Here is a 25809-nt window from a genome sequence, read left to right as displayed (position 1 = left end):
CTTTGTTCCTTAGACTTTTTTTGTATCTTCAACCGTATTCCCAGCGTTTTGAAAAATATGGGGCAAAGTCCAGATTGCTAAAAGTTTAATTTTTAATTTTTAAATGTAGTTTACAGTAACATTTTTGCACTATGGTTATTTTTTACTATTGAAAATTTAATGCTCTATCCGTCAGTATTTTTTGTTATTTTTGTGTTAACTTTTTTTGACATTCATTGATCTGAAAACTTAGACGGTAATTAAACTGCGCTCTCTGGATAGATTAACCGAACTATCAAGGACGAGGACGTTTTATTTCTACTTCGTTTTGCATCCTAACCGTTAGATCTCCGTAGTCTTAACAGCCATTAAATGCGAGCTGTATACATTATTTTTTCTACAGTTCCGCCAGTTTTTTTAAATCGATTGAAATAAACGGAATAAGTTCAACGGAATAATTTATTGTTTAAGAGCAGAGCAATTATTTGGGTGAAAGAAACTTTTCTCAAGAAGAACGTGAAATAAATTTTAGGTTGCCAATTGTTTGTCCTTTCAAAACCCAAAATCCTAGAAAATCCAACTCTTGTCTGTTGAAAGCAAGACAACCGTGAGAAATAACAATCTTGCAATGTGAAAGAAATCCCTCAGATCCACATTTAGTGAATTAATTTTTTGCCCGGTATTTTATCGCTTAAAGCATCCCCCTTCCATTAAAATCAGAAAAACAGAAAGTAAAAAGCTAAGAGGATTTCCATTTGTGTGAATGTTTTTAACAACTGCTTTTAAAATTTGTATGCAAACGTGCCGTCGAGGCAATCAATTAATTTTTTCAGCCGGCAAGTTTATAAAAGCTGTCAGTTCATCAAGTCTATGTCAGCAATATTGTTGAAGAGGTTGTAAGCACATTAGCGGGGATCTTCTCCGAACCGACAACTTGTAACACGGAAACCCTCTTGGAAATATGATTCGCTCAATAATCCCACAAGCGTCATCTATCAATCATTAAATTGCACATTTTCGCTCGGATGAATGTGCACATTACTGGACGAATTAGGGCCCGGAAGCGGTCTGTTACCTGGTAGCCGTCGTAAGTCCAGGAGGCCCACTTCATGTGGCAGCTTTGCAGGTCAAAAGGAAAGTACTCCACGTTGATGTCGCAGGACGAGCGGTATATGCCATGGCTCAGCCACAGGACCTCCCCGGAACTCGACACTATCACATTCGTGTTAATTACAGATGACTGAAATTGAGGGTCGGCGCTAAAAATAAAACACTTTGTATGAGTTAATTCCGAATCGGAGCGACTAATGCAAATTGAAAGCTTTGCGAAATTGATGCACCGGTTTATAGTGCATAAAAGAGTGGTCTTAAATCTCGTCATTTTCGTCGCAGAGGGACGACCGAACGACAAAGTAACATTATTCGTGGTTGATTGAATACAAAAACAAAGAAGTTGTTCTTGAGGCAGGATTTAAATAAATTCAGAATTGTTGTCACACAGATGAGTTCAAAGCGCCCAGTTTAAGCCGAATGTCGGAATGTCGATAAATAAATATAAAACAAAGCTGAAAGTCTGATATTATTTTTCTTGTTACTCACATGTGGGTCGGTAAATATTTAGGCATTTTTATGAGCTGGAAAATTGTGTTTTTAATATCGTAGACACTCAAGAGTGGGCGTAACAAATATATTTTTAAGCTTTTTTTTTTCGAATGTTTTAGATTTTTATAATTTGTATAACTATGTACAATAGAATTTTGGGCAATTTTTACACTAAGCAAACAATCTTTTATCATATTAGATAAACAGGGTGGTCTAGCTCAGTTCCCGTCTCTTGTAGCTGGGTTATTATTAAAGTTGGACTTTTGATATATTTGTAGACGTTATTTATACTTTAGAACCTATTTCAGGAAAAATTTTTGGTTATACAGAGTGTTCATTAAAAGTGTGATGTTTTTCAAAAGCACGCTATTATAAAGTTACTGTTAAAAAAATATAAGTTAAAAAGTTTTTTCTACACCTTTACTTTTAGAAATTAATAAAAATACAAACAGTGCTTTTTTGATAACAATATGACCATAGTTACGTGTTAAACAAGGTCTAACAGACTGATTAATTAAGGGAAGGTGAATTGAATCAAAGTGGTTCAATTTGGTCATGTGATCAGTTAATCACGCATTTAATTGCGGATTAAATTAATGACGCTTCTATAAACCGGCTCTTAAACTTTTAAAATTTTGAGCTTTTTTTCGATTATTTTAAATGGGAACCATTGTTTATTTTACGTTCGATGCGGAATTAGAAAACGAAATTTTTTTATTACAGCCCTAACGTAAATCAGCACATTTTATTATTTGTTATTTGCCAAAAACTTGTTTTGTCAAATATTTTAATGAGAAATGTGTTTATTTTAATTTTTATAAGTGTAAAACCGCTTTTTTATTTTTTTTAATAGTAATTTTTGAAACTACTTGAAAAAACTTTAGGGACATGTAGGAAGCTGAAAAGGAATTTTCATGAGTACAAAAAATAATAGCATGCCATTAAAAAAATATTATTATGACGTCATATTTTTTTGGTCGCTTTGTGTAATAAAAATATTTTAAATAAAATCTATAAAGTATCAAAAGTAACTTTACTAATAACTGAGCTCCAAAGACGAGAGCAGAGCTGAACCACCTGTATAGTTTTGAAACAGCTAATAGTAACTTAAATCAGTCAAACTTAATTAATAAGTCAGCTAATTTTTGTTTGACGTGTACTTAGAAATAATGTTATCAAGAAAGCATTGGGTATATTTTTTATTTATTTTTGAAACTACAGGTGTAAAATAAATTTTTTTGTTTTTTTTTTTAAAGTAATCTCTGTACCGATTTGAAAAAAATAGTGAAATGTAAGAAGCTAAAAGCTACGTGCGCTCGTTTTGCAACAATCTATAACAAAAAATATTTTTCTGAAAAGCATCCTAAAGTATAAGTAACGGAATAGGTATCAAAAGTCCAAATTTAATAATAATTAACCTACAGAAGATGCGGGAGCTGGGCTGGACCATCTTATATAGTATATATTGGTATAGTGTATTTTAACACATATAAGTATATACTTTATATACTATATAGTATAAAGTATATACTATATACTATATACTATATACTATATACTATATACTATATACCTATATACTATATACCTATATACTATATACTATATACTATATACTATATACTTTATACTATATAGTATATATTAAAAAAATAATTTTAATACGTACTGAATTTGATAATTTTACCTTTTTCTAATTTAACTTTACTTACTTAAAATTATTAACAACTGTAGTGTATTTGCTCTTATTTTGGATCATTGAACTTCAGCCATTCATTCTGAAATGTACGTCGTATTCAAGTCGTAACATCGCTTCTGATGTTTTACTTGTTTTGCCTCCAATGTTAACTAAATTTAAATATCTTAAATCGAGTTTAAAACGGTGAAGAACAACTTATACGTTGTCTATTACTCAAGGAAAACATGTTTTCAAAAAAAAAAGAATTTATAAACTTAAACTAAATTTAAAACTTATTTAAAACTTGAAATTTGAGTTTTCTCAAACCCGAATCTGCTTTCAAAGACCACTATTACCGAAAGTGTATTTGATATGTTTAAAAAATAGTTGGCAATTTAGCTGTAGCTCTGTTTCAACCAAGTTGGTAAATTTCTCTCTTGAGACTTCAAGCTAGAGTGATCCACAAAGATTAAATAGTTCCGAGTTTGACCCACCTCTTGAAGGTCATCGGATTAGTTACTAGTCTAACTTCCCTTACAAAATATTTAACCTCTACGAAATCAAATTAGAATCTTTCGATATAAACTTTACGTTGGAATAAAATTTTTATGACCGTGAAGACTGCGCTATTATTTGCACAAAATAATTGTCACATTATTCCGGAACGACGCTATTTTCGTCACAGCTTGGCAAAAATCATAGACTAAGGCAATTTACCTACCAATAAAGGAGGCCACAACAACCAATTTGCGAACCAAACTTGAGCTCAATTAGGTTGTTGTAATGTAGTTATGTCTCGAAACAACATTCTATTAATGATCGCGGACGAATTGTTTGCCACATTCCCTCGAAATTTATAATTTTAGCCCTTTGAATGCTTGCTTGTGCTCTCATAAATACGCTCTTGTCCCAGTTGTGGGCTTAATTTATTTGATAAAATTGTAAAGCTTGTGAATTTTCGCCGCATCCGTGCATTTCAATTTTGGTGGATGCGCCGGGCGAAACCTCCCAAATTATCAATCGTAGTTTCAGGCCCACTAAAGCGTAAAAAAAGAGTGCGGTCCTGTCAATCGTGCATTTTTCCCCCCAATCCCTCGAGATTTCAAACTTTGGATCCCGTCAGCAATTTGTTTAGATTTTCTTTGTTCGGGAGCGCTTGACAATTTAATTAAAATTAAGCGCTTTAATTGGGATCATTATTACGACACGAAATTAACAAATTGGACTCACTTGTTGTAGAGAATCAAGTCGGGTCGCCAGACGCGGGTGTAGGGGATCCGGATGACTTTAATTCCGGCAAAGTCCGAGGCGTTCCAGCGAAGGTGGTGGTCGATCCAGGCCTGCGTTATCCAGCAGTTCGTGGTCAAAATTTGGTTTTTCTCGTCCTGGAAATGAGGCTAAGAGGCGTTTTGACGGGTGTTTGTTATTACCACGTCGATTATGTGGTGGAGCGAAATCCCGAAAATAACGGTCAGCGGCAGGGAAGAGTTTTCAACTGGTCGAACGGCAGCGTCATAGTTTGTCATCAAATGTCGCATCAAACGGGCCTCGTTCTCGTCCCCTTGACATTCTGGAATAAGAGATTTACATTTCGAAGATTAGTTTTGTTGCTGACCGCAAGAAACGCAATCCGAGATTGCAAAGTTTCGCTTGAATTGAACCACTACTACGATTAAAAAACGAACGGAACTGCACGTGATTAATTCGAGTGCACGTTTTGCATTTCCAAAATCCACAACACTTAGAAATGACAAATTACATTACTCGAACATTTTTCACTCTATTACCGACATAATAAATTGTATTTTATTGGTCGAGACATGAAAAATCGAGGCTGGTTTCGGGGGTTGTGGAAGTGTTCGCTTCAATTAACTTCCGATTAGGACCGGCGAAAGAAATTTCTCTTTGTTATTCTGAGCCATTGGTTATTCACACTTTCGCCCCTAAACGAATTGTTTTTACAAATCCCGGGACTTGCTACGGAAATAATTTAAGGGTGACAATGTGTTCACCAAATCCTATAATTAATTGCTTGTGGCAAAATGTGTATTTCGGAATGAATTAATCAAAAATAAAACACACTTTGAGGGTTTAATGAAAACCGGGTTTCAAACACGATTTTTAGTGAGTTATGAACCTGTTGCGCTCACTCAGAGAAAAAATGGGTAACCAGTATTCGAAAAAAAGTTTCTATTATTAGGGTAGTAGTGAAACTCAACTATTTTGTGGGATATTTGTTATTACTTTAGTTTTTATAAATTTGTGATTATTACATCTACATTTATATTACGTATTCCTACTTATAGTAAGTCTATTTTATCACAATAGTACAATTTAACGTTATACAATATATTAAACCAACTATTTTTTAGATAGATATCCTTATTGTAGAAGTTACTGGCAGTTACTGTAAAATTTTTGATAGATGTATTTTACTCTTCGACGAGGTAGGTAATAACAATACATAGTGATTTTAAATATCTGTACTTTATTTTATTAAAAAAAAATTAACACAATTTAAAAAAATACACGAAACAGAAATCACACAATACATAACAATAATATTTTGGACCTGTAATTTATTATTATAAAGTATATTTCCAGTAATACAACATTTGTACCTAAGTATATGTAGGTACTCTATAAAACTACCTTAAAATTATGCATACATACATATTATTATTTATTAAAATATAACGTGTAGAATGCAACAAAACAAACAAAATGGTAAAGATAAAAATATGAAAATAGTATATTATAAATTTATAAGTGATAAAAATGCATCATTATATGCGAGCGAGAGTTTTAACTCACGAGTGCGCTTGCGCACTAGTGGCACACTTCTCACGAGCTTTATAATGGCATTTCGATCACGTGTGATATACGACGTTTTATTTTACAGGTGCATTGTAAAATGCAGTGACCTGTGTTGCCTGTGTTATGAAATAAACAGTTTCATTGTTTTCCCTAATTTTCCCCAGATTTACTCACTCGTGAGTACAACTGACAGCTTTATCTTTTTCGTGAGAGAAATTTGATTTCTCTCACCGAAAACAATAGTATATATCAGTTTTCTTAGTAACTTGTGTTGCTATAGTTATGAAAGAAACAGTTTCATTGTTTTTTCTAATTTTCCCCAGATTTACTCACTCGTGAGTACAACTGACAGCTTTTTCGCTCCCGTGAGACAAATTTGATTTCTCTCACCGAAAACAATAGTATAATGTACCTAAAAAACTGCACATGTAAAATAAAAAATATTTTTACGAGGTTTTTTAATATGAAATAGTAATTTTTTATTTAGAAGCAAAACTAATACGGAATTATGTTCACATAAGCATAACTTTCTATCATTTTAACTTTAAAATTTTAAATGCCACTTAAAGCAAACTTTACCACATCATCACAACTTTAGAATTATTATAAGTTTTTATAACTTAAGACGACCGTCATAGTCAATTACACTTTTTCTACTGGACTTTCTGTTGCCCTATCCTATATGTGATCTTACTTAATTTTTACATTCTGTATAGTAAATTACAGCTAGTAGTTGTGAATTGTATTTTAAATTGCAGTTGATTTTACTGTTTATTTGTTTCGTAAAAACTACAGAAGAAAAAGAATTTTACCTACCAATGTAGCAGATTTTTTTGTTAGTAACATATTAACTACTACCGTACTTTTTTTACTACTGGTAAAGTAGTAATAATAATAACAAACACGTAATTTTTTAAGTGTTTGGGTGAACATAATTCAGCTTGTGTTGCAAAAATGCTACAAAATATTGTGTGATACGGGAGAAAAATCTATAACAGAAACAGATTATCAAAAGCCATCAAACATCGTCATAAAAGGCGACATGAGAAAAAAATATTAAATATTTTATTTGTATTAAGAGAATAAAAGTAATCCACAATCAAAAATCGTTGGTTTATCTCGTCGTAACGTTTTCGCAACCCTTTTATTTCTCCAACTCGCTTAACACTGGAATTGTTACTGTTATGGTTATTTCGTGTTTCTTGACACTGAACTTGTGTTGCGACTTTAAAAAGTTGCCTTGACTGTAATTTTTTTCTCATTAAAACTCGCTTACAACTTAACTAAAATTCCGTTCATCTCGCAAGAAAATAAAACAATTTCGCTCACTTATTCATCGTTCATTGTCTCGCAAAATGCCATTAATTTCCAGGCCCTCATATATCGCGCGAGTTTACAATTTCCATAATTGATGTTAGGTTTAAAAGAAGTTCGTTAAGGTGAATACATTTCAAAAGATTTCTTTTTGTTGAGGGAAGAATTTTATAAAGAGCTTTAGCGCAAATTGCTTTCTACTCGTTTGTAATAATTGACAGGATCTGAACGATGTCGTGCAATAGAAAAGTGTTCCTTTCTCTAGAAATTTGCTCAGACCTCCGTATTAAGCAAACTGTTTTCCTCGAGAGACCAAATTACGGTTTTTATAGACGATTTCGAAATTAAAGCGCTAAATTATCTCGTTTCACTTAATTATATTGCGAATCAAACTTATTTGCTCCTTGCGATATGATTAAAGGTGATGCAGCGTTGGTAACTTTTTCCGAATTGTGGAAGCTTTAATTAAACTTTTCCGAGTTTCTGCAGCAGGTGCAATAGACTGACATTATTAGGGGCCTTGTCTAGTCGATGTAGAATATTCAATAATTCAAAATTACACGTTGCTCCAAACTTTTGATAAAATTTTACATTTGGCCAGGTCAGACGAGGTGTCTTAGCGATCAACTTTTTGGCTCCAACAGTTAGTTAAACCGCCGCCGGAAATCAAAGCAATAAACTTTATGAAATTGAAACATCTTGCTCAACAAGATCTGCAATTAGATCGATTTTGCTAAAATAACTCGTTTTGTTTGTCGGCTTAGTGTGGGTTTTCGGTGACTTAATAAAAATAATTGGATCAATTAATTGAAATTTGTCGAAAACAACAAAAACAGGTTTAGCACGCTTAATGCACACTAATCCGTCGCTTGGTGTTTGAAACGTGCTCAAAACGGCATGATCTATTTTGCCTCGAATATCTATAATTAGAATCGGATCGATTGCAGTGATTGGTAATTGTTAATCTCTTGTATTATACGACAAGTCAATTTCCCCAATCGACGAGATGAGGATGGTATTTTCAGCAATCATTCTATTACACGCTCCAGTGAGCCTTAATGATCGTGAAATTATTTATAAAAACAAAAACTCATGTCAACAAGAGTCGAATAATTCAATAGACCGCAACTCATAAAATAGTTCGAGTGAAGAAAATCGATGCAAATCTTAATGTGGCGGTAATTGCGGCATTTGTTCGATCAGCTCTGAAACGAAGCAATTAACGCGAAATTAAAACCGGCCTCGAGGTATAAATTATTTATCAAATTTGAATTTTAAGGGGGAATTTTCTATGATACTAGCTCTAGGGGTTAGGCCAGGAAACCGTTATTAGCATGATGAGGACACAAGTGCAAATCCTTTAGTTTCATTAGGCCTTATGTCTTAAGGAGACAATAAGCAAACACACGGCACTGCATAATGATGCCCGGAATATATTAGACACTTCAGTGTTAGCACAAATTACAAGAATCTTAACAATAAAGCAAGCTAAGTTGCTTCACATCTTCAGAATTACTTGCCACAATGTACCCTAATGATCTCGAAAAAGGAGAGTTTACGGTTTTTACGATATTTACGGAAAATTTTAATTTTTAGGGCATAATAATAATTGCTATTTGCGTGTGGTTAATGAGTTTTTTCGAGTAAATATGGTTTAGAATTTTTTTGTAAAATGTGAAGGTTGAAATTTATTGTTTATTGTTATTGTAAGCAAAATATTGACGGTTACGAAAGAGTTTTTATGAGTTTTGGTGGAGAATTTATCAATAAACTAGTTTAATTTACACTTATCAGATTAAAAATATACATTACCTACTTTCAAAACTGGACCAAACAGACTGAAATGTCAGCCAATTATACTAAAATTAATGTTATTTTAGCCTTGTTGAGGCAAAATTTAGTTTTCAAAATTATCAGAATTTGATCGAAATTATTTTATCTTTTTATTGTGGCTGATTTATTGTATAAAATTTGTTAAAACACACTTGAAAGTCCTAAAGTAACTTATTTACTTGACTTATTTTTAAGCGATATTTTGTGAAAATCAAAAAAACCACAATATTATGGTCGCAAATCATGTTTTTTGAGTTAAAATTTCAGTTTAGAAACCGAAAAATCATCAAATTTAGTCGAAAATTACACAATTTTTGCTTTTTTTGTGTTTAGCACGTTTTGCAGTCAGAAAGAAAAATATTTTGTAATATTTTATTCAAACCAAATCAAATAATTAAGAAAATTAGACCGCAATAAACCGTAATTTTTGCTGTGTTCGAGTGGTTAACACACAAAGGGCCGATTTCATAAACAAATTTAATTCTTTGTCTAAATTTAATGTCGACTTTAACTTAGATCTTTATGGGCCGGTTTATAGATAATGCTCCATTAAAGTTTAATTCGTTATTAAAAGTTAACAACGCGAATGGATCAATGACATTGGTTCAATTTGGTCACGTGATCAGTTAATCACGCATTTAATTGCGGATTAAGTTAAGGACGTTTCTATAAACCCGTCCTATTTCTATTTTATAGTAACTTTAATTCACACATTGCCACAATTTTTGTTCATTAACGTATTTAACTCTGCTTTTAACAATTCACCACGAATGTACAAAACGTAGTCGTAGTTGAAACTAGCAGTTCGTGTGAAATAAATACAGCTTGAGAAAAAATTACTTCCAAATTTTTCAAAGATTTGGAATTGCAAAAAATGCAATGATTAGAAAATGTATTAATGAAGAGTATGATTATTTAGAGAACAAAAATTTTTTAGAGAAAACGCAAATGCAATTGTTAGAAAAATTATAATTATAGAGCACTTTACTGGATTATAAAAGAATTCATTAACACTTGTTCTTTTATTTTCTGGTTTTCTCAATATCCCGCCTTTTTCCGTAAGCTGGCACTGCTTTAACTTAATTTTTTAATACTTCCTTAACAGAGTTTCACAGAAAAGTAACAAATTTCTAGTCATATTATACGTATTTAATGCTCAGTTAGTTTAAAGGTAACAAACGTTTTAAAGTTTCCGTTCATTTAAATATTAGGTACTTGATGTGGCATTAGTAGGTATTTTGAAATCGGCCTTAATTGTTCGTAATGTTCTATTATTCCCGCTTTAATATAATTCAAAAAATTTAAACATAACGAGCATGTTATTAACTGGGCGTGGATAAAAATACTTATTTAATTTAATGTATTTCGTAGAAAAATGAAATTGAAAACTAAGAAAACATTTTTTATTGATTGTAGATTCAGAGAAAAAACAGAGTGTTTGAGTGGAGTTTTAATTAAATTAATCTAAAAACCAGCAATTTAGAACAAAACGAAAGTTTGTAAACAAATACGGTTTCTCCAAATTGAAATTTTCGTTTATTTAAATGTAAATGCAATCCACGTACTAAATGAAACTTGTTTAGTGAACTTGAACGTAACATTTAAAACAAATTAAATATTTCTAAACAGTGCATTATTGTTCATATAACTTTAGTTGGGCAAAAGGTTTTTTGTGTTATTCCGTAGTTTGGGTGCTGTTGTGGAAGTGTCTTAATTCTTTCCGATGCCTTTCATTTTCGCACAATATCTCGGGTAATCTGTATATTGTTTTGGCAATTGTTTACTTGTATAAACAAGACGCGAACAATACAGCAGGTTTCAATCCGTTCAAACACACTAAACTCGCTTTGCTCTCACAAAAACACAGTTTTGCGGTTTAAATAAGCTACAGCTAAAAGCCAACGACGTCGAAATCCTCTTTCGAGCCGTTCTGGAACGGCAAAAAAGCGAAATTGCACGTTGGAATTAACGTAATAGAAATTTGTTTGTTGCTGGGAGTAAATTAGGCGGAAGCGCGTTTGTGATAATTAATCATGTTGATTCGAAGCATAATTTATGCACACTATATCAACTAATTCGGGAAAAATCGTTGCCTAATTGCTAATATGCAATATTCCCAGTGGCGGGTCTTTAATGAAGTGGCTACACTTGACCTAAATCTCCCCATTATCTCTTCGAGGGAGTCGTCAGATTTTGCTGCGTTCGAAAAACATCTCCAATTCGCGCCGAAATAAGTGTTATAGCTGTAATAACAATACCGCGGTCATGGCGTTTTTATTGGCGAAATTGCACTCGTTTTATGAAAAATTAAACCGGCAGGATGTGGAGGGTCTTCGAGGGTGCGCTTGCAGGAAATGAGAGTATTAATTCGTCCTCCCGATGACAATTTCCATCTGAATAATTTTCAGAAGTTCTGTGATTTTAGCCTGTGTTAACATTGGACACTGTCTCAAGTGGATTTGCGGCCTGATTTATTAACTGTCTTTTCAATGGTTCAAGTTATTGACATTCTGTTAATTAATCCGAACATAATCGACAACGTCTTCTTCACCAACCTTTCATTAATTTTAATTATGGGCTCATTTACGCACCATTGGGCTTTTTTCCAGCTTTAGTTCAACACTGGAGGAAAAGTCCTCGTTACATTTGCTGCCACACACTCGAAATTGTAATTTCCGGGCTCGAACAAAGGCAGAAAGGCAAAATAATGCTTTAAGGTCCTTTGAAACAGAATTATCTCTGCTCAATTATCCGATTTGTTTCCTAACGGAATAAACAACTTAACAAATTAAAGACTTACTTCATTTGGAATGCTGTTTAGGAGAGCAACGAGATTTTCCTACAAGTAAAGAACAGTTTTTCGATTGTACTCGATAATTAATTTCTTGAACAATGACTCCTAAAAGGATTTTACCCTATTTTATCTAAATGGTTCTGTACCAAAGTTTTCTAGACTAACTCTCTTGTCATTAGTAAAAATAAATTCGATTGTATTATTTTTTTAATCCGTTTTTTTTAAACACTATTTTCATAAAAGAAAAAAAATAATGGGGACTAGACCAAAGTATAATTGTTACGGTCATTTCTCAAAAAAGCTCGAACAGGTCGGCCCTCAAAATGAAAACAACCCATTGAGTAGTGACATTGACAAGTAACAAATGAAGGAAAAAACGAATCCGAAGAGTGGAAAAGAAGTGGCTCAAATTAGAACCTAAATGATCTGCAGATGTGATTAAGGCAAACAGAGGAAAACTAAAGAGTAGATTTATTGGGAATGAGCTCTATTTTAAGTCTCAGGTGGGAATTGAAAAATGGAGAGTGAACTTTTATTTTTGCCTGGAATCAATCCCCTGATTGATTTTAAAAAATCCATTAATGGATGCGGCCTATTGTTTTTGTTTCAGTTTTGTTAATTAAATAATTACGCTCCAACGTCAAAAAGGAATTTATTATAGCCTGCGGAGCTTGACAACAAAACTGTGAGGTGCTGGAAAAAATTGATGGAAAAATATTTCGTGAAATTTTTGTCATATTTTCTCTCTTAATTTAAATTTGTCATTAAATACTAGTAGGATGATACGAAATGTTCACTTTGTACAGTATTTACTTGAAGTCATTTATTAAAATTTGCATGTTTAGTTAGTGTTTGTTTTTTGGATTCAGAATGTTTGAGTTAAGGACCAGAGATTCGAATTTGAAATATTTGCAAGTATGTAAGACAAACAGCTCTCTGAGAAAAGCTGTAGAATAGATTTATTGGCAACTTTGTTTTGATCCTCTGACAGATCACATTAGAATCGCGATTGGAAAAGCTTGATAGTGAAAAACTCGTAATTTAAATATCTGAAAATTTGGATTAAACGGAACAAATTTCCGCTAATATTACAATTTGTTACAAGTTGTACGATTATCCAACCCTCAGTGTGATTGCTCCCGAATAGTAGGAAGTTTGTCTTTGATTCGAGAGATCTCAAACTACTAAACTTAGAATTGATTAGCAGAAAATCAGTTTAGGTAATGAAAACTTTTGATTTTGCCATAAACGAGATAACACGAATTATAACCACAAAGCTCTGCCTGTAAAAAACCGATTCAATTTAGGCAGTAGTAAAAAATCAAATAAAAGCTCGTGAGGGGAGTAACCGCAAACACATTGCTTTAATTCGAAAAGAACAAAAAAATTAATTGGTCAGGCGTTTTAGCAAAAGGCTTTAATAGCTTTTTGAATCGGATTAGAGTTATCGAAAAAGCTGATATTTTTTCAACAATGTAATAAGCCAGGGGCTCACTATAAGATCATTTAATTATTTACTCTTTAATCTTTCGTAATTATATGGAAGAAGCTTCATATTCGGACGTGTCATTTACCTACCCGGGGACTTATTTATTCAAACTAATAAAAGTTTCCTTCCAAATATTTCTGTTCGTATTATTGCACGAAATTAAAAGCATAAATTTGCGAGGCGCGTATGCGTCTTGGAAAATGATGAGTATTTTGACACCGTTTCATAAATATGTTGAACTTCCTTACCACTTCCTTTAATCTCGCATTCAGACCGAGTTATTACTCCGAGTGCTTTTATTTCCTCAAAGTTTGAAATTTTTCGAAAGCTTTTAAAACTAATATTTCGCAAATCTGCATTTATGTATTTACGCAGAAAACATGAATGTGAAAAACGGACCGATCGGGATCAAAATAACCACAAATTTGTTCAATTAATTCGGCAATCAAGCCAAAGACCCGAATTTAAATTGGCGCATCTTCGGTAAACCGGAAAATTGTGGTAGCAATTCAATTCAACAAATGAGAAGAAAGGATTTTATTGTCAATCTTGAGCCATAAAATTTTATGGACGGGATGAATTTACGATACTTTTTTTACTTACCTCGCAACAGGATTACAACTATCAAAAACAGTTTCATTTCTTTTCGGGTGAAACTCTATCGTTTAAATCGTTTATTTGGTCATTTTCATCGAGAGTTGGGTGTCGCGTGGCGGCAGGTTTCCGGTGAAGCCCGGACTTTGAGTAAGCATCCCGGAGTGGAAGCGCAAACTGGCTCATTCGCCGTATCTCACACAAAGCAATATTTGACGCATGTCAACAAGTAGATAACATTTTGTCTTTTGAGAGCTTATTTGTAAATAATCTGTCAACCACTGTTAGAATATCCGTCTTTTCGCGAGTTATTTTTGGAGTAATTTTTTCCGGGTTTGGCCAAACGGCGTCACATCATTTAAATGTTATCAGCCATTCCAGAAAACTAATTATCTGTGTTCGGCGGAGCCAGCTGAAGCCTTCTCACCCTTTTGGAAGCGCCTTGAGGTACTTTAATTATCATCTGACCACATGATCAAACTTTGAACCAAAGTTTTCGTTAAATAATTATTTTTCCAATTTTGCAATGCAAATTACTGGAAAAGGTTATTATCGAGGAAAATCAAAGGAGTTGCCGCTTTGCCTTAATTAATCTTTCTTGAAAAAATATTTACTGGGAAAGAGAGCCGCGGTGTTTTCACTCACATTTTTCAACGCCAAGAAACTGCTCTAAATCCGGACGTATCGACCGATTTTCGCAGATTTTCCGCCCAAACGGCTAAAACAAGGCGACAAGTGTTCGAACTTAATTAGCTTTTGATTTAGAGCAGGAAAATGTTTACATATAAAAGTTAAATTTATGACGTGTTACTCAACTTTTCAAAAAAAAAAAAATCAATACTTTGAATACATCTTAATTTAGTTGTGGAATCCAGTAACGTAATTATCAAACAAAAGGTTCTTGGAGCTTAGTTCGGAATTAGTTCGTGGATTGTTCCTCATCTGGATATTTTATTTTTGCCCGAATGCAACTTTTCAATAGCTGGCCAAGTCAAACATAAAAAGCTTCTCATCACTGTCCAATTATAAAACAAGAAATGCAAACTATCCTCTTGTAGTTATCTCGATAATACGAGAGCAAAAAATCCTTTGTTGGCATTGAGTTTGATTAGCCTCTCAAAACTTTTAACAAATTTAACTCTTGTTTTGACAGGGTGTTATTTGGGTTTGTTAAGGATTAGAAGACAATTGCCCTAAGGCGGGTCTTTCCCTATTAGTTAATCTATCTTCCAACTGCGAAAGATTAGATACTAAATCAAAGTAAAGTCGGCGAGGGAACGCATCCACCATTTATTGCCATAATAATTTATTTACGCACCTGCCTGTCAAAAACCGGGACATCCCCTAAAAGGTTTTTTACCAATTTACGTAAATTAAGTGGGGCTTAATTTAATTCGTGTTTCAAAAACAAAAAACGGGGAAAATCTGTAAGAGGGGAGCATTTCGCTATTGAATATTTAAATCAACAGAACTGGTAGCAGTTGCGAGCTTGTAAATATTTATATTTATTTTTTGGATAAGCTACACGGCTGACTGTCACGCAGCTGCGAACACTAACAAGAGGCCATTTTTTCCTATAAATCCTCACTAAGTGATCCACAAACATAGACATGTTAATTATCTCTTAACACAACTGTATTTAGATGTAAAATTTTAAATTTTTGCACAAACTTGTGTGCTCAAGTTCAGCGCAATGTGTGATGAGAAAAGTTTCTGAACCCACATTTCATTTAAATTTTACAGATTGATTTATGACACCTGTCTGCACGTGCCAGGTTGCGCAAAACCAAAATTAAAAAAATCTAAATGAAAGCTTAATAAATTAGGTAGATTAAAAAATTGTAATACATGGTTACTTTGCTGAAAGTATTTTTGTCTCAATAGTTGCACAGAAATCAGTTTACCACGTGAAAGCTCCAAATAACGGACACGTCTTCAGAACGGACATTTTTGTAGAAACGTAACAAAAGCATTGGAAAATAATTTTAAAAAATCTCTGTACAGCGGACGCGGAAAAACGAACATTTGTTCGTTCTAAGTAAAAAATCTGTTTATTTCCTTTGTTTATTTTATTGTTTATGTTTATTTCTACATTTAATTCTCTCAGGTTGAAAAGAGTACAAACATATTTAATTTATTTATTAATATGTTTGGTGGACAATTCAATTTATTAAATGACGCTTTCGTAGTCCTATTATAAATAACGCTCTTTTACAAATTTTGTGGTGTTACGTTGAGAGTTTAGCAGATCCAATATACCTTCTGTGGTCACTTTGACACATTTCTATGTCAGTTACACCCATTTGTTCATTAAACTCCATTAGTGGACACTTCTCCACAACGGACAGTTAAAGGTTCCCCATCAGTGTCCGTTGTTGAGAGGTTTTACTGATTTAAATACTTTTTTCTCTATGCGTGTGAATTGTTTTAGAATATTTCTGCTCTTATTTGTTTTTGAGAACGTAAAAATATACGTTCAATGTATAAGTTCCTTCATACGAGTAGTTGGGCGTTTTATCTTATCGTTTAATCGAAGCTTATTTTCTTTATTTGCCAGTTTTTTATTTATTTGTCCACGATTTTGGTAAACGCTATTTTGATAATCTAGTCGCAGCGTGCTGTGTTTACAGCACGTCCTGCCATCTCTTGCCCACTCTGCGCCTCACTCTATTTATAAAAATTCTAATATTATTCATAAGTGTATAAGAGCCGCACGTGGGCTCCCTTCCTGCTCAAATAGTTTGTGTGTTATTTCCTCCAAATTTGTGAAATGGGGCGCAAAAATAAAGCATGCAAGACTCCTCAACCGGTGAAAAACAAGACTCAACGTAACCTCACTCCATCTCAGCTCGAGCACGAAGAACTGATCGATAAGTTGCTCCGAATAAGTACACTACCTCAACAGCCCACAGTTCAAAAATCATTGGAAAATCAAAAAGAAATCAGCAGTATTATTGATAGAGTAAAAAAGCTCGAATTTAATAAAGATACAAAAAGCTCAGTCGATAACCGCGCAAGTGCCGCCACCATTGAGAATTTCCTGAAGTGGGCGAAGGAAAACGGCGCGCAATTAAACGGGTGCTCAATTGATGAGTTCGAAGGGTATGGACTGGGGGTGAAGGCAAATGTTGACATAGCTGAGTCGAGCCTGGTTATTGCCGTGCCGAGGAAATTAATGATGAGTGTGGAAAATGCCAAAGAAAGCGTCCTGAAGGACCTGATAGAGAAGGACAAGATCCTCGGCAGTATGGCTAATGTAGCTTTGTCGATCTTTTTACTGCTTGAAAAGTACAAAGGTGATTCGTTTTGGAAGCCTTACATTGATATTTTGCCCAAAACTTACACCACAGTCTTGTACTTCAGTATTGATGAACTGGAGGAGCTTAGAGGGAGTCCAACGCTTGAGGTCGCCCTCAGGCAGATAAAAAGCATAACGCGACAATACGCCTATTTCTACAAACTTTTCGCCACCTCGGACGACCCAGTCAGCAAAATCATGCGGACCCGTTTCACTTACAACGAATATTGGTGAGTAAAAGCGGGAAATTGCGTAACACCATGTAACAAATGAACGCATTAAGACCGGAGCTAATGTCTAAAAAGTGTTTATTTTGTAACATACAAGTACTTAAAAATACACAACAACAAAACTTGGCAAAGTCTTAATAAATATTGCACACGAAATCACATAAATAAAACAATAAATACGTTTGAACGCTCAGATCATGTAGGGCTTCTTCTCGCTGTCCCAGATCGAGTCCGACATGCTGTGAAGATGCGACTTGTAGTAATTATTCTTCTTCCGTCCGAGCGTTTCGCACACGAACGTCTTAAAAGTCCGTCTTTGCTCCGGCTCCAAAATCGGCGATTTAATCTTCGAGCCGGCGAAAGCCGCGCTGTAGTTCAGTCTCCGTTTTTGCTTTTGCGTCCACTTGAAGACCACCAAAATGGTCAAAAACACGAGCAGAGACAGCCCGATGATGGCCAAGCTGGCCAGGATCGCCGACTTGACCCCCGCTGGCATCCTGAGGAACTCCTCCTCGTACACGTTCTGTGGCACGTCCACTTTGAGTCTCCCGTTGGCCGCTTCGGCCAACGTGTTCTCGATCTCCTCCAGCCGCTCGATTTCTTCGTAATCTAACTTCTCGGTACTTGTAGTAGGCCGTATTTCTTTCTTATCAGCCTGATTACTGTTCTGGTAAACATCCGGGAAGAAGGACGGGTACAGTTGGCGCCAAACCGGAAGGGCGTTTTTGTTGGTTTCGATTTTGTAAGTCGGGAAACTGGTGATAGTGTAGGGCGGTTTCGTGGTCTCCGGAAACTCGGGAATGGTCTTGGGCTTGCGGAAACTGGCAGGGTTAATGTGCCCAACGTGCTCCTCTTGTGGCTCAGGCTCCCGCGTTTTGTTGTGGAAAATATCCGCCAAGTGCAACTGACTGGAGCCACGTTCCCGCTGCTGCACCAGCTCCTCGACTGTCATATTGCGCGAACGCAAAATCCGGGATAGGTTTTCACGCTCGACCGGGTTTTGCAAAATTTCCATGATCTCCTCCTTGGCGGTCACATTTTTCAGCTTCTTGCCCGCGGATTGCTCAGTTGTGGGCGTTTCGGGTGGTTTTTTAACCGTCATTTCGTCCAAATCAATGGTCATTTTCAACGGACCGTCCGACTCGTTCTTGAAAACACTCAAAATTTCGTCCAGGCTTACAGTGACCGCTTTCGCGGGCACGCCCGCTGTCACTTCTGTGTCCCTGTGACCGTGCAAAAGGGCCAGTCTTTTGCGCTGTGCTTCAACCACCTCGTCTGAAGACAGGTGTTCGGCGGATTCGCGTTCAAAATTCCGGTTGATGTCTTTCTTTAAGCCGATGGACGGCGGCAACCGGCGATAAGTGTAAACTTCAGTCGTGGTTTCTGCTTCTTTGGCAAGAGCGGAAATCGCTTCCCGATTCCCTTTGAGCAACTCAGTCAGCGACAAATTCTTCTGTTGCAAAACCTCACTCAAACTCAAACCGCCACTGTTTTTGAGAATTGTCTTCAAATCGGGCGTTTTGGTCGAGCTTTCGTCCACTTTAGTCTTCTGTTTTTCCTCGGCTTCTTGTAACGCTGTGAAGGGGTCGCGGATTTTCTCCTCGTAGATGGGCGTGAGTCGTCTGCGGGTGTTGGTTTTTTGGGTGTTTTCCTCGCTCATTTCCTCCCACGGCTCTTTGGTTTTTTTGGGCCAGTCGTCTTCGGTGAAGACGGGGGGTCGACGTTTCCGTTTCCGGATCCGTCGCCGTTTGGGGGTTCCGTCGTCGGTGTCGGATTGTGGGACCCAGCCGGAGCTGTCAGAAGTGGGCGAGAAATAATCCACTGCTCTCCATTCCTGCAATTGGAAAAATTGTAATTGTGGTGATTAGCTCTTGCCATATAAATCGAGTTCAATGGACGTCTCTGTAAGGTAAACTACGCACGATGAAGGTCAGCTTTATTATTATTGTGCTCGTCGGTTACAAAAGGCGGCAGGAAGTGGGTTTTGTCCTAGATTGGTTTTTTTGTCTATTGCTGACTCTGACTGCAATTATCGCGAGATTATTTATTAATTAAAGCTTCTGTTATTGAGGATTATTGTGTTAAGGCCACTGGCTAAAATTAAACCTATTCCAGTGACCTAGTGGCTCATCTCCGGGTAATCGATCAGTATCAATAAATTGAGGTGAAAGTTTAATTTTACTTTTACACTTGCAATAAAGTGTACTTTTACTGGGTCGTAAATCGAGTGAGTCGGACCAAGGGTTAAGCTGAAAGTAATGATCCATCCGGTTGTGGTTTTTAATCGATTATCTTGACTCATTTAACTTTCATTATCAATATGTATGAATAATAAGTAAACAAGGTTACATATTTGAAATAGTTGCAAAATTTCCGTTGATTCACGTTTATTGATCACACAAGTGTTACCTGGTTGTAGCCACCAAGTCCTCTTCCTTCTTCCTGATTTTCCCGATTGTTATCAATATCCTGGGCGGAAGCGATTGCACAAATGAGAAACACACACAGTCCCTTGAGTAACTTCATCGCCACTCAAGCACAGTTCATAATACTTTAGCGGAATGTTTGGACAGCAGTCGCATGCTGCACTAAGACACTGGATTTGTAGTATTGAGTGATAATTTACCATGTGCTCCGCACGTCTGAAACCTTTCACCAATAGTGGGGGGCGAAGTCAATCAAAGACTGTTCTAGTGCTCTATGGCTTTCTCCAAATTCGAGAAAACACTACCAGAGCCGTTTAAAATTTTATATCTGCGAGCCTGTCAAGGTACTGAAAAGAGCTTTCATGTTCCGTTAAGCCGAAGAGGGCGGTTTTCGGTCGTAAAAGGAAGAAAGTTGAATTAGGGGTTCGTGGAAGCTCTTTATTTTTAAAGCAGACGACGCCAAGAGAGCGACAACATTTTAATGTCATGCGAAGGCCCGCAGGGACCGCTGGTATTTCAACGTTTGAGCAAGAGAGGAAGTTTTACCGAGAAAAAATTCGTTTGCATTAATTAAATTGAGCAATAGACCGGTTATTGATACGAAGACACATCAGTGCATTATTGTTGCAATACGTTATGTAATTTTTCCCAATTACAAGTCTCTGAACTGTTGTCTCAAGACGCTACGGCATAATTTTATTATTCACGAATTAAGGGGTGGTTAATTCAGTTACGAGCAGAGAATTATGAGCAACTATCTGGGGATGAAACTATTGCAATCAGACCAAAAGTCGCGAACTCAGTTGTAATTTAAAACGTTTTTAGGCTCTCTTACACCAAATGTGCGCCAAATAAGTGAGTTTTTGGGTGAAAAATATGTTAAAATACGCAATAATATTGTCAATTTCGACCTTGATTGATAATTTTTGGAAATATGTGGGCAAAACTTTGAGAGAAACAGTTGTTGCTTAAAAATGTGATCATCTACGCAATTCTTCGCCTTTTTGAGGATAAAAAATATTATTTTCTTACTTAGAAAACGAGCTTTGAACAAAAAGGATTAATTTTTTTAGTATTTGTCCCAAAATAAGATAATTTTTGACGTAATTTGGTGATTTCTTAATGACTATTTTGGATTTTATTCTTGTTTATGTGTTTCAACAGGACACTAGGAAAATCGTACGTTAGTAAGTTTTTAACTTTAGTACAGTAAAACCTCCTTTAACGGACACCTCCGAATAACGGACACCTCTTCACAACGGACATTTTTATAAGAATGTAACAAAACCTATATTAAAATTTTCACCTCCCATTAGCGGACACCTCCCCACAACGGACAATTAAAGGTTCCTTATAGGTGTCCGTTGTTGAGAGGTTTTACTGTATAGCTAGAGCTTTAAAATTTTGTATACGATCCAAATTAACTATTTTTTTTCAAAATGACTGAACTTTCGGAACAATGAAAAATTTGCTCCAACGTTGAAATTTCAAATAGTAACCACACATTTTTATTACTTTTTTGAATTTACTTTCTTAAATTGAGTAAAATTTTTATTTGCAGTAGTTGATTTAAAATATAACAGCCCTTGAACACTTTGCGAAAAGTAAATATTTTTTTTTGCATTCGTTAACCGAAGGTTTCAAGAGCCTTCTAGAATTTTTAAAATTGTAAACTGTCAAAATTCAAGGCTAGTATGATTTTTTCAAAATGGTTAGCAATAAACGGCTATAACTCAGTTTTTCATCTCTATCTCTTACAGTTTTTGAAATAATCAAAATAATAATCACAAATAGTCATTTCTTTTAATTAAATAGCACAAGTTTATCGTATTTTTCTAAAGTTTTCTCGATTAAAAATGAAAATAATGAGCTAAAAATCAGCCTGTATATCATTTAGTTTTGATAACTTAAGTCTTTAGGGATAAAATGTAATATTGGAGGATTGGGATGAGTAGTTTAAAAAAAAACATAAAATTTGCTTTGCCAATTTTTTATTAGTTTTTCACAATTATTTTTGTTTAATTATCTGGCCCAAAAATACAGAGTTAAGCAATTTACAAGTGAGAATGTACCCTGTCATTTAGATAATTAGTTAAAAGTGAGTTCAAATTTGGCATTAGGATGGCCAATGCCTCAAATTACACCTTTGTTTATCCTTCTTTTCCAGTCAATTAGAGGTGCGACCGTATAATTTGAGAAAAGGAGTCAATGTTAACATGAGAATGACTTTCCAGCCTTCCACTCTGTATAATTATTCAGTCATAGATTCACAAAGCTTGTGAAATTTTCTTTCTCGTAAATTGAGGCCTCAAAGCATTTTGTACATGAAATAAATTTTGAAAGCTTTAGCGCCTCGTGGATTATCAAGTCATTAACACCCCTCTATAACCAAATCGGCTAAACCTTGCGAAACAATCTCAATAAACTTGTGAGCATCGCGTGAGTGAATAGACGGTTTTCACTTCGCACATAATTCGATTTTCGCCTTTTTTCTCAATAATTCAAGGGGCAATTTTTGCCTCAAGTCTCCCGGGACTGAAACAATATCGGAAGAATGTGTTGGTGTTTTAATCTCTTCCTTATGCCCGGAGATTTATTGGAAATGTACACAGAGGTGCGGGTTACGTTGACACTGCGATAAATTAAGACAATAGTGACTTTCTCTTTTTATTGGTCGTAGCGGAAAAGCATTTGCCGTTTTATTGTTCACACTGTAAAGCATCAGACGATTTCAATGTCAGGTGTCCCAGTGCGTACTGTGGCTGCACTTTCTCCAGCATCGACGTTTCCAATTACCATAAAGAAACGACTAGTATTGACCACATGGTGCATATTGGAAGCCACGATTTCCTGTTCTAGTTGAGCATTTCTACCTACTTAGGATGCGTCTTGAAAGTTTTTTTTGGCACCTGCTTTAAATGCCAGGTAGAAATTGCTGTGAACCTTGAATCAACAATGAGACTAGGATAATTTACAATTTTCCTGAAAGCGAAATTATTTTTGACGCTCCTGAAAATAATTAAGTCGGATTTCTGTTTCTCGCAATCAGCAAGACTGCGGAACGATTTCATTTTCGTACTAATTTGATAACTGGTAATAAGAAGTTATTAAAAACGTAGCTAATTTGGAATTTCAACGTCTTTAGCTCACATGTTACGGTGAATAAATGTGCGACTGGCTTAATTTATGTAATTACAGTCCCATCAAAAATGGAAAGTTTTCTAATCACTTATTCCAAGCATGGTAAATGTCGCTGCAAATGAATTCGTTTAAATATCAAAGAAAGTGAAGAAGTGTGCGTTTTAACAATCGTTTTCAGTCTCTGATTACAATTTCAAAACACCGAATTTTAAGCAACTTGTTTACGACCAGATGCTGATGTATTCACGCAAATGTCGAAATGAAAATCCTGATGTAACTGAGAAGTTGTTCTTCATATTCTGTGTAATAAATTGTGGGCACACATCCTTAATAACCATTCAATATAAAATATGGATATGGCAGTTATTATTATATAACTAATGTGCGTATTGTAATGACATTTATTTCTTATTGTTACGTAAAGTGAATGATCTCACTTTTTAATTGTTGCCATTAGTCGTCCTTCAGTACACATTCCTTAAACAGGCGTATCAAGAAAATATGAATCGCAAAACTGCGCAAATTTGAGTTTATAAATAGCAATCACATACACATATTTTACGTGACCCGAGATTAAAAAAGAAAAGGTTCTTACATTTTGCAAAATTTTTCACAAAAAAATTATTTCGCGAACCTGCGATAAACCCTGACATGTCATTTGGTGGCAAATTTTTATCACTTGAGAAATAATTTCGTTAATTATGCCATTCTTGGATGTTTTTATAGGAAAGTAAAAGGCTGGCTCATTGTTTAATTGTTAGTATAATTTCCCAAATTAAAAACATCACATTGTTATAAAATATACAAAACATTGTTAATGCGCCTTTCTTTTAAGCACTATTTGCATATTCGTGTTTATGTTGGCAGTTTTATTAAATTTTACTTGATAAAATTTGCCCCACAAAGGGTACACTTTTCTGCTTCAAAAATCAAAGTGGTGGCATTTAAGCATCACAAGGAGCGACTTCTCGCACTTGTGCCTTATCGATTTACGAGGAAATAGCAATCAGCGTTCCATCATGGTTTCAATGCTTCATAATTTCCATTTAATTAATAACTTTCCATCGGGAAAAAACGAGTTGCTTCCTCGTGCAAGTGTGAGGAAGCGAATATTTTGTCATCAGTTTGTGGAAAACAAAATTTGACATTTAAATATCTTACGTAACGCTTACACAATTCAACAACATCGTAAATTTGAAATAAATTTGAATTCGTTTATTTTGATGACACGAGAGATTCTATTTCGGTTCCAAAATGCGGTTATTTTTAAACCAGTTTGGACGATCAAGGTCAAGGATAAGGCTTATCTGTTTGCATAATTATTTGTTTTTAATTGCTTCGTTTTTAAGATTGGTATCGGGAAAACGGCAATTATCATCAACTGCTCGTCTATTAATAAAAGGTGAAAGCACCAGTTAGCTTCATTACACGCAAATTCAATAATGACTACTTTCCAACCGACGAATTTGAATTTTTGCGATCTTGAAAATTGTCGTCTGTCGGCAAGTAAAAGTATAACAAACAAGCAATGAGATTCACATGAAATGGCTCAATTTTCTCATGAATTTTTTAATTGAGGATAGTTTGGCGAAAGTGATGCTCGATGTGTGTTTATGTTGGCGGTCTTTTCATGTGGAACATGAAAGTATGAGAAATTATATCATTTGTAATAATTAGAGCGGCGGTCCCAACATGCAAAGATTGAAAAAAGCACGTATTAAATTTTCCAGCTGGGCGGTTTCTACCGTGATGACACGTCAGAACACCATCCCCTTCCAGGAGGATTACTACGCTCTTATACCATTATGGGACATGTGCAACCACACAAACGGAACTGTAAATTACTCAGTTGTTTTTTCGGAAGTAATTAAACTTTTCAGATATCGACAGCTTACAACCCGGTGCTCGATCGCAGCGAGTGTTTAGCGGTAAAAAACTTCAAAGCGGGAGAACAATTATTCATCTTCTACGGAAGCAGAAGTAACGCCGATCTTTTTGTTCACAACGGGTGGGTTTCTAATTAAAACTTGCTCCCCTTGTGATGGAACATTTCAGATTTGTGTTCGAAAACAACGACTATGACGTGTATTGGATCCGTTTGGGGATCAGCAAGTCGGACCCTTTGCAGCAGAAGAGGGGTCATTTGCTGGGTAAATTGTCGATTGCCAGCACTTGCGACTTTTCTATTAGAAAAGGTGCGAGTCCGATCGACGGCCTTCTTGCCTTCTTGCGCGTTTTCAACATGAACGAGGGCAAGTCGTTTTTCTAATCGCACAAGTTTGTGACTTTTTCCTTTAGAACAACTCGACCATTGGATAAATAGCGACAAAAGCGCCGATTTGGGGCACATTGACTGCGCTCTAGACACGGCTTTGGAGACGAAATCGTGGCGGTTCCTCCACGCCAGACTCAAGCTGCTTTTATCAACGTACAAAACAACATTGGACGAAGACGAGAAACTTCTAGCAGAAGCGCAAGCAACACCTAATCGGCTCCTGGCGATAAAAATGAGGGCGACGGAGAAACGCATCATCAGAGAAACACTCGAATATGTGGAACAGTACATCCAACACTGATTTTTGTGAAAATAAAACATAAACAGTGGTGCCATCTG

General features: G+C 35.4%; 3 protein-coding genes across 4 annotated transcripts in view; 1 reads left to right on the top strand and 2 right to left on the bottom strand.

The window, feature by feature from the left end:
- The window catches only part of nAChRa5 (nicotinic acetylcholine receptor alpha 5 subunit), a 36788-nt gene extending 22642 nt beyond the window's left edge, over positions 1–14146 (bottom strand). For both annotated transcript variants that reach the window (NM_001109782.1, NM_001162522.1), the window contains exons 1-4: positions 14110–14146; positions 4690–4829; positions 4490–4644; positions 1055–1238 (exon numbers count right to left, since the gene is read on the bottom strand). In NM_001109782.1, the coding sequence (NP_001103252.1) occupies positions 1055–1238; positions 4490–4644; positions 4690–4829; positions 14110–14146 (516 nt within the window). The remainder of the gene's footprint in view (positions 1–1054; positions 1239–4489; positions 4645–4689; positions 4830–14109) is intronic.
- A 2580-nt stretch (positions 14147–16726) lies between these two features.
- Setd3 (SET domain containing 3) lies at positions 16727–25801 on the top strand. Its single transcript, XM_008194074.3, has 5 exons — positions 16727–17628; positions 24926–25031; positions 25076–25203; positions 25251–25447; positions 25494–25801. The coding sequence occupies exons 1-5, from the start codon at positions 16871–16873 to the stop codon at positions 25769–25771; spliced, it is 1467 nt and encodes a 488-aa protein (XP_008192296.2). The 5' UTR covers positions 16727–16870; the 3' UTR covers positions 25772–25801.
- On the bottom strand, positions 17690–20304 carry LOC103312702 (uncharacterized protein). Its single transcript, XM_008194073.3, has 2 exons — positions 20038–20304; positions 17690–19462 (listed from the first exon to the last, which is right to left on the bottom strand). The coding sequence occupies exons 1-2, from the start codon at positions 20152–20154 to the stop codon at positions 17819–17821; spliced, it is 1761 nt and encodes a 586-aa protein (XP_008192295.2). The 5' UTR covers positions 20155–20304; the 3' UTR covers positions 17690–17818.
- Positions 25802–25809: the final 8 nt, after the last annotated feature.

This window comes from Tribolium castaneum, chromosome 9 (genome assembly GCF_031307605.1).
Source record: "Tribolium castaneum strain GA2 chromosome 9, icTriCast1.1, whole genome shotgun sequence".
Lineage (NCBI taxonomy): Eukaryota > Metazoa > Arthropoda > Insecta > Coleoptera > Tenebrionidae > Tribolium > Tribolium castaneum.
The sequence above is the reverse complement of the archived record's forward strand: the minus strand, read 5'-3'. Positions and strand labels throughout refer to the sequence as shown.

Coding starts and splice junctions, on each gene's coding strand:
- LOC103312702 (XM_008194073.3), bottom strand. CDS start 20,154: ATGAAGTTACTCAAGGGACTGTGTGTGTTTCTCATTTGTGCAATCGCT. Junction 19,463..20,037: donor GACTTGGTGGCTACAACCAG/GTAACACTTGTG, acceptor TTCCAATTGCAG/GAATGGAGAGCAGTGGATTA.
- Setd3 (XM_008194074.3), top strand. CDS start 16,871: ATGGGGCGCAAAAATAAAGCATGCAAGACTCCTCAACCGGTGAAAAAC. Junction 25,204..25,250: donor GATCTTTTTGTTCACAACGG/GTGGGTTTCTAA, acceptor GGAACATTTCAG/ATTTGTGTTCGAAAACAACG. Junction 25,448..25,493: donor CGTTTTCAACATGAACGAGG/GCAAGTCGTTTT, acceptor TTTTTCCTTTAG/AACAACTCGACCATTGGATA.